The 14,219-nt window shown below is 47.7% G+C and overlaps 9 protein-coding genes across 9 annotated transcripts; 5 read left to right on the top strand and 4 right to left on the bottom strand.

Annotated features, from left to right (window-relative positions):
- The first annotated feature begins 223 nt into the window (after window positions 1–223).
- On the top strand, window positions 224–1,737 carry P174DRAFT_452435 (putative mitochondrial protein sorting (Msf1)). Its single transcript, XM_024829085.1, has 2 exons — window positions 224–774; window positions 847–1,737. The coding sequence occupies exons 1-2, from the start codon at window positions 622–624 to the stop codon at window positions 1,264–1,266; spliced, it is 573 nt and encodes a 190-aa protein (XP_024681814.1). The 5' UTR covers window positions 224–621; the 3' UTR covers window positions 1,267–1,737.
- Window positions 1,662–3,010, bottom strand: P174DRAFT_225166 (uncharacterized protein). The gene is made up of 2 exons (XM_024821391.1): window positions 2,613–3,010; window positions 1,662–2,553 (listed from the first exon to the last, which is right to left on the bottom strand). Exons 1-2 carry the CDS (start codon window positions 2,654–2,656, stop codon window positions 1,794–1,796), a joined length of 804 nt encoding a protein of 267 aa, XP_024681813.1. The 5' UTR covers window positions 2,657–3,010; the 3' UTR covers window positions 1,662–1,793.
- Window positions 3,011–3,434: 424 nt separating this feature from the next.
- P174DRAFT_409285 (ethanolamine-phosphate cytidylyltransferase) lies at window positions 3,435–5,295 on the top strand. The gene is made up of 4 exons (XM_024824200.1): window positions 3,435–3,762; window positions 3,832–3,949; window positions 4,016–4,790; window positions 4,846–5,295. The coding sequence occupies exons 1-4, from the start codon at window positions 3,639–3,641 to the stop codon at window positions 5,176–5,178; spliced, it is 1,350 nt and encodes a 449-aa protein (XP_024681812.1). The 5' UTR covers window positions 3,435–3,638; the 3' UTR covers window positions 5,179–5,295.
- Window positions 5,296–5,302: 7 nt separating this feature from the next.
- Window positions 5,303–6,405, bottom strand: P174DRAFT_443089 (monothiol glutaredoxin GRX5). The gene is made up of 3 exons (XM_024827735.1): window positions 6,146–6,405; window positions 5,788–6,067; window positions 5,303–5,698 (listed from the first exon to the last, which is right to left on the bottom strand). The coding sequence occupies exons 1-3, from the start codon at window positions 6,170–6,172 to the stop codon at window positions 5,547–5,549; spliced, it is 459 nt and encodes a 152-aa protein (XP_024681811.1). The 5' UTR covers window positions 6,173–6,405; the 3' UTR covers window positions 5,303–5,546.
- A 180-nt stretch (window positions 6,406–6,585) lies between these two features.
- P174DRAFT_372654 (putative flavoprotein) lies at window positions 6,586–7,374 on the top strand (the record flags this gene model as incomplete). Its single annotated transcript, XM_024822445.1, has 2 exons — window positions 6,586–7,069; window positions 7,127–7,374. The coding sequence occupies 2 exons, from the start codon at window positions 6,586–6,588 to the stop codon at window positions 7,372–7,374; spliced, it is 732 nt and encodes a 243-aa protein (XP_024681810.1).
- On the bottom strand, window positions 7,333–8,959 carry P174DRAFT_409277 (putative para-hydroxybenzoate-polyprenyltransferase Coq2). The gene is made up of 2 exons (XM_024824199.1): window positions 8,837–8,959; window positions 7,333–8,748 (listed from the first exon to the last, which is right to left on the bottom strand). Exon 2 carries the CDS (start codon window positions 8,659–8,661, stop codon window positions 7,417–7,419), a length of 1,245 nt encoding a protein of 414 aa, XP_024681809.1. The 5' UTR covers window positions 8,662–8,748; window positions 8,837–8,959; the 3' UTR covers window positions 7,333–7,416.
- Window positions 8,960–9,137: 178 nt separating this feature from the next.
- P174DRAFT_452430 (putative JmjC domain protein) lies at window positions 9,138–11,990 on the top strand. The gene is made up of 2 exons (XM_024829084.1): window positions 9,138–9,877; window positions 9,951–11,990. Exons 1-2 carry the CDS (start codon window positions 9,610–9,612, stop codon window positions 11,948–11,950), a joined length of 2,268 nt encoding a protein of 755 aa, XP_024681808.1. The 5' UTR covers window positions 9,138–9,609; the 3' UTR covers window positions 11,951–11,990.
- Window positions 11,991–12,300: 310 nt separating this feature from the next.
- Window positions 12,301–13,053, bottom strand: P174DRAFT_461644 (uncharacterized protein; the record flags this gene model as incomplete). Its single annotated transcript, XM_024830027.1, has 4 exons — window positions 12,301–12,395; window positions 12,469–12,781; window positions 12,852–12,913; window positions 12,966–13,053. 4 exons carry the CDS (start codon window positions 13,051–13,053, stop codon window positions 12,301–12,303), a joined length of 558 nt encoding a protein of 185 aa, XP_024681807.1.
- A 179-nt stretch (window positions 13,054–13,232) lies between these two features.
- P174DRAFT_443084 (cytochrome c oxidase assembly factor 1 family protein) lies at window positions 13,233–14,207 on the top strand. The gene is made up of 2 exons (XM_024827734.1): window positions 13,233–13,797; window positions 13,863–14,207. The coding sequence occupies exons 1-2, from the start codon at window positions 13,330–13,332 to the stop codon at window positions 13,953–13,955; spliced, it is 561 nt and encodes a 186-aa protein (XP_024681806.1). The 5' UTR covers window positions 13,233–13,329; the 3' UTR covers window positions 13,956–14,207.
- Window positions 14,208–14,219: the final 12 nt, after the last annotated feature.

The raw sequence follows: 14,219 nt of genomic DNA, 5'->3' as shown, positions 1-14,219 counted from the left end.
TGTGTGACAAGGAGCAGGAGATCCCTCGGGGTACCTGATAAGACCATATCATTAATTCATCATTATACCATCGTACAGGATCATTCCATATGGCTCTTCGGTCAATCTCTTGTTATGATCCATACAATTTTGAACTACATGATCAGTTCTTATAGAGAGGTAGATAATATGAACATATTATTAAGGTAGTTTATGATGCTGTCGCATTTTGACAGCCGAGAAATTCCGATCCCCGACCGAGCCCGCCTTTTCCCCGGGTTGTTTGCGAGTCGGATATGCTAAAATTTTCTTCTCCCGCGTTCCATTGCACGAAAGCCTGTGATCGCCGTCCAGTTTCATCATTTTTTCAAGACCTTCTTACTCATCCTGTAGTTGGATATTTGCCTCTTCTTTTATGCCCTTCCTTACTGTTTTAGGCTCTCTTTAATGAACACATAGACCTTTGCCCTTCTATACGCCATTTTATCGATATTCTCGAGTGCTCAGCTTGTTTGAATCCATTTCGACTGATTCGACGAAACACGACGTTCTGCAGACTACACTTTCGATTGTGCTCTTTAGCAAGCGACTCGGTTGCTTAGCGATCCCTGCTTCTATCACCGTCTCCAAGCTTTTCCCGTCATGAAGGTCTTCTCCTCGACGTGCACCTTCGATTATTCTTGGGAAGAGGTTTCGACGGCGAACTGGCGCAAATATTGCCCTTGGAATGACAAGTCGACCCATGTTGTGGCGGTAGACACCATATCTAGGACGGTAGATCCGAAGACTGGCATTGTGGGTTTTCCTACCAAATATTATCATTCTCTACTTCTCGGACGAAATGGCTAACCTGAATGCCCCATTCAGTTGCGCACGGAACGCCTCATCACATGCGATCAATCAGTACCGCAATGGGTTCTCTCACTGTTCGGGGGAAGCGCTACTTCTCATGTGTACGAAATCTCATATGTTGATCCTGGCGCAAAGAAGGTCACTATGTGCTCAACGAATCTCACGTGGTCCAACGTCTTGAACGTGAGAGAAACTGTTATCTACCAGCCTTCGTCATCAAAACCAGAGTCGGTGACGGATTTCAGTCAAGAGGCCAAAGTCACTGCCCTTTGCGGCGGCTGGCAGAAAATCAAGAATAAGGTAGAGGAGGCTAGCATCGAGAGGTTCAGCCAAAATGCCAAGAGAGGTAGAGAGGGTTTCGAGACTGTTCTTGAAATGAGCCGAAGGGTTTTCGGTGAGCAACGTGAGTTCGAGAACAAGAAATTACAGTCCTGAGCTGCACATTTTCTGTTGAACTCGTCGCCATTATAGTCATTAAGCGGTTGCATTTACTGGCGTTTTCTTAAGTTGTTCTATCTTTGTTGTCGATGCATGCGATTGAGCCGGCGTTCTGTTCAGTTCCATCTGCTTTTGTGGTCTCACTTTTGGCGCATGCATACTCCTTACACTGGACTTGATCATACTCGACGGCTTTGATGCCCCGATTCCTACGATGTTCATGGCTTCAAAAGTGATACCAACCCATGCTTGTTGATTCATCTTCTCTCGATATTATGCTAGTCTCCTATGTTTACTGGTTCTGCGTGTGCTAAGTGAAATTATGTGAAGCAATATATCATGTCTCATTAATCTAGAATAGAATAGATCTTGTCCTTTCCTTCGAAGGACCATTTCATAAATCTACGTGGCACCAAATGTATTACCCACCTCAGGAGTATCCGCGCTCCTTGATCGAAAGGCCCATTTACAGCAAATGCCACATACCAGTTATGGGACTTCCGCAAGGGACATTGCGTTTTGAATCAGCCTAGAAGACCGCCCAAAACAACACGACTGACACCAGCTATTTCATTCTTTGCGCTGGTTCTACTGGCATCCTCGAACTCTCGAACGACGCCTGTGACCATTATCTTCCGAAGCTTTGCATCTGCCTTTGAGAACATCTCGCCCAAAGCAACTGTGCATACAGACGGAGTGGAGACCAAAGCGGTGAGCCTGGTATAGCAGTCAATCAATACGTCACAAAGAGTGGCGAAGGTTTCGAAATAATCCGGCTCAAATGGTAAAGACGGCGTCAAAAGATAAGAATATTCCTCGCCCGGGAGAAGTTCGGAGGCTTCACTGGTGGGGAAGGAAACAACAGCGGCAGCTGCTGTTGTAGACGAGGTGATGTTCCCCGTCATGGACTTCAAGTCAGATGGGTCGCTAGATTGCATGGGAAGACCAATCTCCGTTGCAGAGCTAGCCCTCCTGCCCTTGGTTCCAGCGTGTGCCGCTCTTTTGAACATTTGCGGAATGCGTGCTCTTGCCAGAGTTGATGATGAACTTCCATCCGGTGGATGGACTTGCTGAAATGCCTCAAACTCAATCAAAAGCGCGTTTAAGGCGCGTAAGTATTCCGACGGTGATGAATTGACGTCCAAAATTGGCGGAAGTGATAATCCGAGAAGAAGATAATTAATGGCGCGACGGGATAGTTTGCGAGGATCAAAATAGGGGATTCGGCTGATGTCAGAGCGAGAGAAGTGTACTGTGTTGAACCAATAGATACGACCTTCATGGCTGTAGCTTTATCAGTGGTTGGATTAATGAAGAAGGGCTGCTTTTTGCTTTGAACTCACGCTTTCCTAAGGTAATCCAGAGTGGATATCCTTTTGGTAGCCATGTCGTGAATATGCTGATAGATAGCTCCAGCGCTCTGAGGACCGAATGATCCTCCCCCACTTGTCAAGGGAGGGGCCCACCCCTCCTACACCTTCATGTCCAACACTTGATTTGTTTGTGTCTCTGCGAGAAAGGCTGGGGGTAAAGGTTGACGATATCATGCTTGAACTAGGCGCCGGACAAAGAGCAGCTCCAGCAGTAAGTGAAGCAGACTAGTGCCTGCTCCCATAGAGAGATAGCTGGTGAAGACTCGTTTGTGCACAGCAGTCGAAAAAAAAGGATTGGTTTACGAGTTCCGGATATGCCTCGACCGATGTTGCTCGATATTTTGGAGATCTATGTACGGAGTACGAAGTAGTTAAAAAGTCCCCCTACACAAACAATAATGCATGGGGCCGGCCCTTAGTTGATCCTGGGGGGTTCCAAGCCAGGAACGGGTTAGCCCAACCCACGCACCCCAGAGGGGCGCGCCACAATAATAATAATGGTATCCGTACCTAGGATAACCAATCTACCAAAGGTGCATTCCAAGTCAAACTACTCTTGAGTGTCCCAAGGAACTGGACGTCATGGCGGAACACTGGCATGCTCACCAAGGTGCCAGGAGAACCATAGTTATTAGTTAAACTTGACCAGGCAACTGTTTATCCGTCACTTATATCAATTTACGCGGGTAAATTGGAATATTTATTTGGTTCCCAGTCTCGTTCTGCCTACCTAAATAAGGGTGCCGTCGATCTCGTAGCTCATGCATAGGATATGCTCTGTAACAGCTAGAACTACCGTACAATAGATAACACTCCACACAACCCCACCTCCTTTTTGATTCTGTAACTTCTGGCTTGATCAACTCGCCTTGTCGCATCAACCTTCGAGTTTCGCCGATTCTTGATACCAGGCCATTTCCGCACCAAAATCGACGCGCTCGTCTACATTACCACAAGGATCTATTTGCTAATTGCCAAAAAGCGCCTCTCCAAACTATGAGTGTGTCGCCTGAAGAATTGGTCCCTGCGCCAGGACAGTGGCCTGTGGATCCTCAGGATGATGTACCTATACTGGAAGATCGTATCTGGGTAGATGGGTGTTTTGACTTTAGCCATCATGGTGAGAAGGCGTTCTCCGCTGCTCTCAAGTCATAGGATTCCCTAATCAAAGGTGACTGGATTGATGTAGGACACGCCGGTGCTATGCTTCAAGCCCGTAGACTGGGTAATGAACTTTATGTTGGGGTACACTCGGACGAAGCAATTCTTGAGAACAAGGGCCCGACAGTAATGACGTTAGAGGAACGGTTAGTCTTTTCCTGAAAAACTCGGGTAGGTCAACTTACATTGCTGATAACGGTAACGTGCTTTAGGGTAGCTGCCGTGGAAGCATGCCGCTGGGCCACTCGTTGTATTCCACGAGCACCTTACGTGACTTCTCTCTCATGGGTATCACACTATGGGTGCAAGTATGTCGTTCATGGAGATGATATCACATCTGACAGCAACGGAGAAGATTGCTATCGATTTGTCAAGGCAGCTGGGCGCTTTCGGGTCGTGAAGAGAACCCCTGGCATTTCCACCACCGATCTTGTCGGCCGTATGCTCCTATGCACCAAAGGGCACTTTATAAAGAGCGTCAAAGACACCCTTGCGGGAGTAGAGGGATCCGACAATCAGGAAGAAAGGAAACAATTCGGTGTGGAGCTAATGCAAAGGATCCGGGACTATGCAACAGATGAGAGTGGCTTGCGCCCTGGTCCTCAGGTTTGGACTTGGACCGGTTCGAAGCCGGCGAAGGTTAGCGACACGGTTGAAGAAGCTGGTACATTCGAAACTCTGGTGAATGGCAAAGCAATCAAGCCAGGGCAGCGGGTAGTCTATGTGGATGGCGGCTTCGATTTGTTCTCCTCGGGTCACATCGAGTTTCTTCGACAGGTTATAGAGCTTGAGGAGTTGGAAGGCCGCCAACGAGGATGGTATGACACGGAACAAGTCGAGAAGAGACTTCACGACTTCGGTGAAGACTATCCCCCGGCTTATGTGGTTGCCGGCATTCATGATGATGATGTGATTAATCACTGGAAGGGACTCAACTATCCTATCATGAATATTTTTGAGCGGGGACTTTGTGTCCTTCAATGCCGAGTATGTTCCTTTCCCTCAATCGATGGTTCATACAACCTCTAATGATTTCTCCCAGTATATTCATGCCGTTATTTTCTCCGCGCCCTTCTCTCCTAGCCAGCCGTATTTGGAAGCCATGCCATTTGGTGTCCCGAATGTTGTTTATCATGGGCCAACAACCTTCATTCCACTGACATACGATCCTTACGCTGCTCCCAAAAGAATGGGCATGTTTAGGCAGATAAGCGATCATCCTTTTCAGCATGTGAATGCTGGTGAGATTGTTGATAGGATACTCAGAAGCCGTGAGGCTTATGAAGAGCGACAACGCGCCAAGCTACAGAAGGGCATTATTGAAGAACTGGTCAGATCAGAAGGAAAGAGTCTGGCTGGGGAACATGGTGCATAGTGACTTGATGATCCCATTGTAAAGTATCATGAACTAATCGTTAAGGCTGTCGTCGATCAGATTCTAGTAGTAAGCTAATCATCTTGCAGGTGAAGTTCTGACGCTTTATTTGACTTTAATACCAGCTCAAACTAGAGATTACTATAGTACCGTAAATTTGACAGTGCCAATATAAATGCCGACTAAGAGGTAGATGAGCACAATTTGTAGCCTTCAAGTTATTGAGTAGAACAAAGGTTAAAACCACGTCCTTGCCTTTTAAGAATATTAGTACAGCACAACATGGAAATCATGAATAATTCTACAATGAAGAAGATGAAATAGTAAATGAGTAAACAATCTGCCCTTTATTGAACCTCACGCATAAGTCAATCAGCTGCCACTAGGACCCCTTTCTCCTCAAGCAGCTTTGCGAGCTCTCCGTTCTGATGCATAGACATCAGAATATCGCAACCTCCAATAAACTCCTTGTCAAGGTATAATTGGGGTATTGTTGGCCAATCAGAGTATTCCTTTATACCTATGGAAGGCCGAGAGATTTAGCCGGACTGAGACTCACACGCAAATACACACAACCTGCTGTTCCTGAAAAAGGGTCACTATACATACCCTGACGCAGCTCGGGATCCTCCAACACGTTGAACGCGACAAATTTCTTCGGGTCAACCCCCTGCAACCCCAGAATCTGTATGCTGGCTCGAGAAAATCCACATTGTGGTGTCTCCGGAGTGCCCTTCATGAAGAGAACGACAGGTGCAGACGCAATGGCTTTGTCAATTGCCGACCTTGTTTGTTCCGAGAGAAACCGGGCATGGAGGGCATGCGGCAGTTGGAAAGCCGTGAATCGTGGAGTCAAGACAAGTGGTGACCGGGAAAGAGGTCGGAATGCCTGGATGGACACAAGTGAGCTCATAATTGGCGAACAGATTGCGGGAGCAGGTAAAGTAGAGAGGTATGCTTGACTTACTGACGCGAAAGCTTGCCTTGGAAACATCATATCTTTGTCAAGACAGGCCGGACTGAACTCTGGAGAAAGTTTTATCTGATACAGATAAAATGCTTGTAATATTCTATAGACATACGTACAACCCAAAATAAGGTAAATGGCGAACCTTATCATGTGACGTTAGTTCCCGTGGCTCCCAGTCCCCGCCATGAAACAGAGGTACCCCCAGGATCGATGCTTGGGATTGCGGATGAAAAAGCATTGTCCGAATCGCATCGCCGTCAGCCTTGAATTGTCACCGATCTATCCAAATAAAGGGCGTGCGTGACTCTATCAGTTAGATGCTTGGATGGCCCTTGGCAGTCCTGCTCGATCACTCGTATCCACGACAGCTGACATCATCGCGTATGATAACGGTTCCTGTCCGAGTGTTTAGTCATTGTGTGAAACGTCGAAGTTCGATGGAAGGCACTGGGACTTTCTCAGCTGAAGAGCAATTCAAAGATAAGAAAATACACATTCTTTTAGCAGCAAGCGGGAGCGTGGCAGCGATAAAATTGCCGAATATCGCGGAAGCTCTTGCCCGGCACAAAAATGTCTGTATTCGCATCATTGTGACCAAGTCTGCGGAGAAATTTCTTTCGGGTCAAAGCTCAGAGCAACCTCTACTCGATGCGCTAAAGCAGCTACCTGGGGTTGATGCTATTTACCGAGACGAAGACGAGTGGAGAGACCCCTGGATTCGTGGCGAGCCCATTTTGCATATTGAGCTTCGAAAATGGGCCCACGTCCTGGTTGTCGCCCCTTTATCGGCGAACACGCTGGCGAAGATGACAATGGGGATTGCGGATAATCTGCTTCTCTCCGTCATTAGAGCGTGGGATACCACTGGGAAAGTAGACTTTGGTCTCAAAGACAGAAAGCCTGTGGTGTTCGTTGCTCCAGGTGAGATGCGTCAATATATACTTGTTCACTGTCAAATTTTGTTCTAACTATCAATAGCTATGAACACCGCGATGTGGAATCACCCAGTCACTAAAAGGCAACTCAAGATCTTAACTGACGAGTGGGGGGTGGGTGGGACAAATGGAGAAGGTTGGGTCTCTGTACTTCACCCAATCGAAAAATCTCTTGCTTGTGGTGATACTGGTAATGGTGCCATGATGGATTGGAAAGATATAGTCAACGTAGTAGAGCATCATCTCGGTATCAGTAGTGTTAAGATAAAAGATATTCGCTGCGGAAGTTGAAAGTAACCTTTATCCTGTCCTATGTTCGTGAGTGCTATCCTCTTAATGTAAGTTATTATCGCTTTTATACAGGCCAGTGGTTTGAGCTATATACTCAAAGAACATCCCCAAAGTGATGCCGCCCCCAGTCAGCAAACATCCGTTCTTGAACCACCACCAGCAGTTCTTGACATTCTTCAATTGGACCTTCCAAATCATGATACCGAGGGAAACGGCTGCGCTGCCGCAGGTGCCGACGAAAAAGATAGGTCCAGCACCTGCTGCTACTCCTGCAGTAGCGAGCAGCGCTACTTGAACTGCTGCCAGACCAGAAAGAACTGTCTTAGTGTTATGCTCATGTCGAAGGGCAATTGACTTGATCCCCGCCGCGACGTCGTCTTTTATGTCCATATGTGCGTAGATCATATCGTACAGCACTGTCCAGGCAACACAGCTAGAATACAAGGCAGCTGCGGCTTCCAAAGCAGCATGGTTGCCAAGAAGATCGACACCCAGCGCTGGAAATCCCATGATAGCACCCCATGAAAATGTGAGACCCAGAACAGCCTGAGGGTAGTAAGTGACGCGCTTGGCGAGAGGATATGTCGTCACCAACAGGAGGCTGGGAATACCATACCAGAGACACTGGGAGGGAAATTGTAGCAGGACAGCTAATCCGGCTAGAAGTTGGGAACAGGTGAAAATCAATGCCTTCTTAGGAGATAGGGCACCTCGCGCAATCGGCCGGAATTTGGTGCGTTCGACATACGGGTCCAGATTCCTGTCCCATAAATCATTGATCGCACAGCCGGCGCCTCTCATGATCAATGCACCCGTGAAAAAAAGACCAGTAGTGCCAAGAATCTGCATAGGTGTGGCAGATGCCATAGGTGCCGCGAGGAGTGTCGAGAAAACACATGGGAAGAAGAGGTAGTATGTGCCAGTAGGTTTATCGAGGCGTATCAACTCAGCGTACGGGATCCATGATTCGGGAAGAGAAGCAACGAAGCCTTTTTGGGGAGGTATATAGTGTGTTGCGGGATTATTGTCTGTTGTGGCTGCTGGGGACTGGGAAGAATGTGGCCGATATTTTATGGGAGATGTTGTCCCCTTCGTGATCGCTGACCTGGTTTTGGCAGTATACGCTGATTGGCGTCCTGTTGAAATGACCCTCGACGAGGTATTCAAGGAAGTGCGATTGCAAAGTAAGCGGTAGCGCTTGTCGTTCAAGAGACTACTTCCTGTTCCATAACGTCTGCAAAACTGATCAAGACGAACAGGAGGGAAGTAAGAGAACTGCAATCTCATTTTATAATGAGCTGTGATCGGAGAAAGCCTCCACAGATTCTTCCTCAACGAGATTCAGTCCGGATAGAGCTGGCCGACTGACTCCTACTGCACGAAACAAGAGTTAGCCATGGATAACCAAGAAACAGCTAGAGCTGAGCAAAGCTGGTTTATCACCGGTCAGATTACTCCGTACCGTGATTGAAATAGCACTAGATGCACTACCATGTGTCTCACCACAATTAGTACTCCTAATTAATAGCAATATGACATCTGGAAGGGCCGTCTGGGCTTCCTTCTCAGTCTCCCCAAGTTCAAACCGTCGTAGCAGTAAGATGCATGTAAATCAAAATGTTAATGTTTCACATGTCCGCCAGATTTCACACCCGTAATTGATCCACCTGCCCTAGAAGGAATAGCGCATGCAGGTAGTAGATCACATACCTAAGTCATGGACTAATCAACACAAGGCTGGTTGACCTTCGAGGACGCAAAGTATCGACTGTTCCGAAGTCTAGGATGTTTGGGACATCCATAAACACCTGGGACAGGGACACTACCCTACTATGACTAGCGAAGCAAGCTTCAAAAGTCATTGTAGACCCCTACCAAAGGAACAACAACAATTCGAATTGGTTCCGAAAAAGCTGGCAGCGTTCGATCATTACCTCCATGCCAGCGCGACTACAACCCGCTCTTTTACAGTTGTACCATACTCAAGCGAATATCGAACGACTGCTTGGTCACTGAACACGGCTGCACACATACATCTATTTGGTCTATGGACAGACCGGCAGCTCTGCCTTATTGATTGTGAAGCATTTGAAAGTCTTCCTGGCTGAGACAATACGTGACTGCCGGCTTTCTCAGTAACACATCGCGATTAGTGACAGCGCAGATCAAGCAATTCTGGACCTTGACGAGCTTTTCTTTCGTAACTATCATTCGATATACGGTCTTCGAAGCAAAATGCCCGCCCAACGTCCCCGTGCGGCCTTTGAACCAATTCCACCTGATCTGGATATCGCTGCACTCGTGGAATCTACACCAAATTTTGAGTACGTGGTTAGAATTCACTGCAACTCCATTGATGAACACGGTCTGGACAATTTCGACAAACTCGTTTGCTTGCACGTCATTCTAGGCGGAAAGCCGTTAGTGATTGAAGGGTTTCATGAGAGGCTGGACCGCTCTGTTTTCTCTGAGAAATGGCTAAGGAGCCATCATTCAACGAAGAGTAAGTCTGCAAGCTTAGCGATGCTGTCTCGCACCTATGAGTCCCTGACTAATCTCAAACTCGCGTTTCAAAGAGGAGATTGCTCGAAATTTGACCACGAAGAGTAATCTTCCCCTCTCGATTGGCCACTATTTGAAGAACATGCCACTGTTAACTAATCAATGGAATTCATTCAATTACAAGAACTCTGATCGACAGCGGATCTATCTAAAAGATATTGATTGTCCACAGACATGGCACGATCATTTGAAGAATCTCATTCCGCCGCCGCTTTTTTATCTGAATAAACACCCAGAAGCATTCCAAGGCCCAGGTGGAGTATCAGTCACAGCTACTGAAGGGCATTTGACTCACGCGGAACCCGGCACCAAGGTTGGAAGGCCTGGTGACCTCATGAGCTGCCTTCCGGCGAGCATGCGCGCCGAAAATCTCATGTGTTACATCGGTCATGAAGGCACCTATACACCGGCACATTATGAAATGTGCGCAAGTCTCGGTCAGAATATAATGGTTGAGGCATCGGATGGCTCAGTTGAGTATGGTATGAAAACTATACCAGGGTCGTCCATCTGGTTCATGACGGAGAGCAAGGATCGGCGAGTCGTTTCCGAATACTGGCAGTCGACACTGGGCCATGACATCGATATCGAGGATCATTTCGCGCAGATCAATGCCTGGAAAGCCGCTCCATTCAGAACATATGTCGTTGAACAAAGGCCAGGTGATTTTATTCTGATTCCCCCGCTGGCAGCGCACCAGGTCTGGAACCGCGGAACAAGGACGATGAAAGTAGCTTGGAATCGAACTACTGTGGAAACTCTGAGCCTAGCCTTGAGTGAAGCCCTTCCGCATGCTAAGATGGTCTGTCGGGATGAGCAGTACAAGAACAAGGCAATTGTGTTCTATTCGCTTGAGCATTACTCAAAGCTCCTTGAGAACGTCGATGGGAAAAGTATGGATGGCAAGCAGCAACTGTTGCTCAAAGACTTTGAGCATCTTTTCGCACTGTATACCCAGATTTTGCTATCTGAGAGCTTTTCACAGGATAAAGCGGAAGAGAAGGACGTCGAATACATTCCCTTTGACAGTAACATCACCTGTTCATACTGCAGGTGCAATATTTTTAATCGATTTTTGACTTGCCCGTGGTGCGCGGGTGGACAGACTGCCGATGGCGAGGACCCCTACGATATCTGCATGGAATGTTATGTCATGGGCAGAAGCTGCGCTTGCCTCTCGAGATTAAAGTGGGCTGAACAGTTTCCTTGGAGTGAGCTGACCGGGAAATATGAAAACTGGCGAGACCAAATATGTCAGCTCAACCAGAGCAACCCGAACGGTCAGATCTTCTGGCCCCTCGCCGAGGAGCGAGCTCGCTACGGCAAGAAAACGCTAGCTGAGATGTGCCAGGGGGAACTGAAAAGACGACCGTGGGTTGATATCACCAAACCGGTGACGCGCAAGCTCGAGGACAATTTGAGCGATCCAGAAAGCCCCGCTCGAAAACGGAGGAAGACTCGCCTCAGCCACGAAACTGAAGAGGGTGGTCGCTGCCACATCTGCAAGTATATTGAGCCGATATGGAGGCTCGCTTCTTGCGACTATTGCAACCAAAGCTACTGTTACGGTAGTCTGTTTAGAGCCTTCAATATCCAACCTCAAGAAACCATGGAAGTGTATCGTTGGATGTGCCCTAAATGCCAAAAGATTTGCAGTTGCGCAGCGTGCCGTCGAGATCCCTCGATGAAACCATTCGAACCAACCTGTACACTACTCGGCCATGATACAAGGAAAATAGCGGATCCTCGCAGTGTGGAAAGCCTGGTCGACTTCCGGCAGTCGAATCTCAGGTGGTTAAAAAAAGCAGGCGACGACGAGATAGAAAGACTGAAGAAGCATCAAAAAGAGGCAGACGAAAAGCGTCAACTGGCTATGATTGAATATCGTATTCAGTTGGAGGATTCTCCTCGAGTATCCGCCCGGGCGACGGAATATGGCGACATACCAGTCGATCCCGCATTGGAGAAATTAAGTGGCTCAATTCTTACCCCGCCAGATTCCATCACCCCGTGAGACAGAAAGAAAGTTCTTAGAATGGGAGAGAACCATAACGTGCCCGGTTCGGCTTCATCTCAGTTAGGCGGCTTAGTACAGATCAGACGCAAGTTTGACAAACCAGTCGTGGTACGATTCAACGATTCAATGAGAGAGGTACTCAGCGTCTGGAAATCAGTATGCGGGTGATATGCAAGGATTTTTGTTCTTTTCAGGCCCAGCTCTATCGTTGAGATTTGAGCCCATTTTTGACCCCCAACCATGCTGCCATTCATCGCTGATTACATATAGAATATGTTAGTGACAGAATAAGACATCCCAGAGAGGATCAAGTGGACCTAAGATCGTTCGACATGCATAAGATTCGCCTAGGCGCCCTTGTAATCATAGCGGAGGTTCTCAAGATGCCTGACGTCGACGGACGCCATTATTTTCCGCGCTATCAAAATGGCCGCGAGTATTGCTGTGGTGCATAAGCTCTCGCACTTGAGGCCAGAACATGGCGGTCAGAAGGTAGTGGCGGGCCCGAGACTCACCTGCTGGAATGAAATATGTAACGACCGCAGTCGGCGAGGTCATGATAGACGCAAGCGCCAACAATGCACACAATGCAGCGTTAGTAGGGATGGCATATTTTGGGGCAGACGTGATGAGGTCTGTCTTTGTGATAGACCTTTTCCCTTTGGGGTCTGGACGCTCGATTGCATGATACTTCATAGTATAGGCCGTCAACAACAGGGAAATGACACTTAGAATGGAGAGAAGCCGTTCAGATAAAGTCGATGAGCTTGAGATAATCGGTGGGACGTATATCGTTGCTGACAAGAGGGGAATGACCGAGAAGATGATCTATATGCAACATTATATTTAGCTCTGATTTCTGTGCTGATAATGTCGACGAGGATAGAGGAGAGTTCACAGTATACTCAGAATTCCGCTTGTCATTCTGTGCCTGTAATTGTCTAATTACGACGTCCTGTTCTACAAATCTCTATCAGTATATTGTATATACGATGAAAGACACCTAACAGACCCTCTTCGTCCAGCTCTTCTCGGCTCTGTTCATCATCACCTGAATCATCAGGGTATCGAAACGCTTTGCGAAGTCTTGTAGTAGCCATGAATCAGATGTCTAGCTATATTGACCGAGGCCGTAGTATGAAAGTTGAGGCAACTCTTTGGCAATAGAGGAGAAGGAGCTCCTAGGACAATCCAGCGCGACGTACAACGGCGCTGGCTCCGAAGGTTGGTTTGTCCTGTTTGGCAACTTTGTTCTTTTAGGTAGTCGCTGGTGCAAAACATTCTACCATCTGGGCTACCACTCACTGCATGACGGTTACCTACTTGTTACTCGTCTTTTCCCGACTCCCGTTAGTCCTTTCGCAACTGATCTGACAATGGCGCTTCATATTGCGCAAAGGCGCATTGGCGTCCCACGAGCCTTCCTGCTTCGTCGCCGCAATATGCCTCCTCACCGCAGTCTTATTCCGGCCCCCAAGGCCAACTCGGGCCCTTTGATGGAGCGACGGGCGGATCGAGAGCTTCCTTCTATCAATACTGAGAAGCGCCGATGGATCAAGACGCTGCCGATATTTGTGGTAGTTGTGGGAGCTGCAATGCTTGGCATATTTAATTACCAGAAGTCGTCGTCGAGCGTCGTGAGCAGCACGTTATATGCCCTTCGAACTTCACCTCGTGCACGGGAAATCCTGGGAGACGAAATCTACTTTGCTCAAAAGATACCGTGGATTAGCGGGGAAATGAATCAGCTTCATGGTCGTATCGATATCTCCTTTTGGGTGAAGGGGACAAAGGGTCAGGGGAAAATGCGGTTCCGAAGCATTAGGCCGGACCGCATGAGCTTTGTGCGTGACTTTGCCTGATGCACACCACTTTCAAGACCCAGCTAACAGTTCTCGCTTTCGAACAGTTTCGCACTGAAGAATGGAGCCTAGAGACGGAGGACGGCCAAGTCGTGCAGCTACTTGACCATGACAGTGACCCTTTTTCCCAAAGCAATTGAACCATCATTCGGACATTAAAACTCCCACCAAGGATCATTGGCACACATGATTTTTATAGGTTTGTACATCGGAGTCATCTTCATGCATAGGATTAGGCGTTTTTTGGGCTTCGGACTGTCAGCTCCACCGGCTATAGCGTACGGAGAAACCGTTCGAGTGATTCGGAGGAAATGCCAAACAGGATATCATTTATGTATCATATACAGACGCCGCTCTAGAAACAGGATAGTGTAATAATACATTGAAGGGATCAAGACTCCAAT

Source organism: Aspergillus novofumigatus, assembly GCF_002847465.1.
Source record: "Aspergillus novofumigatus IBT 16806 chromosome Unknown P174scaffold_5, whole genome shotgun sequence".
In the NCBI taxonomy this organism is placed as follows: domain Eukaryota; kingdom Fungi; phylum Ascomycota; class Eurotiomycetes; order Eurotiales; family Aspergillaceae; genus Aspergillus; species Aspergillus novofumigatus.
Note: the sequence above shows the minus strand (reverse complement) of the source record. Positions and strands in the feature narration are given on the sequence as shown.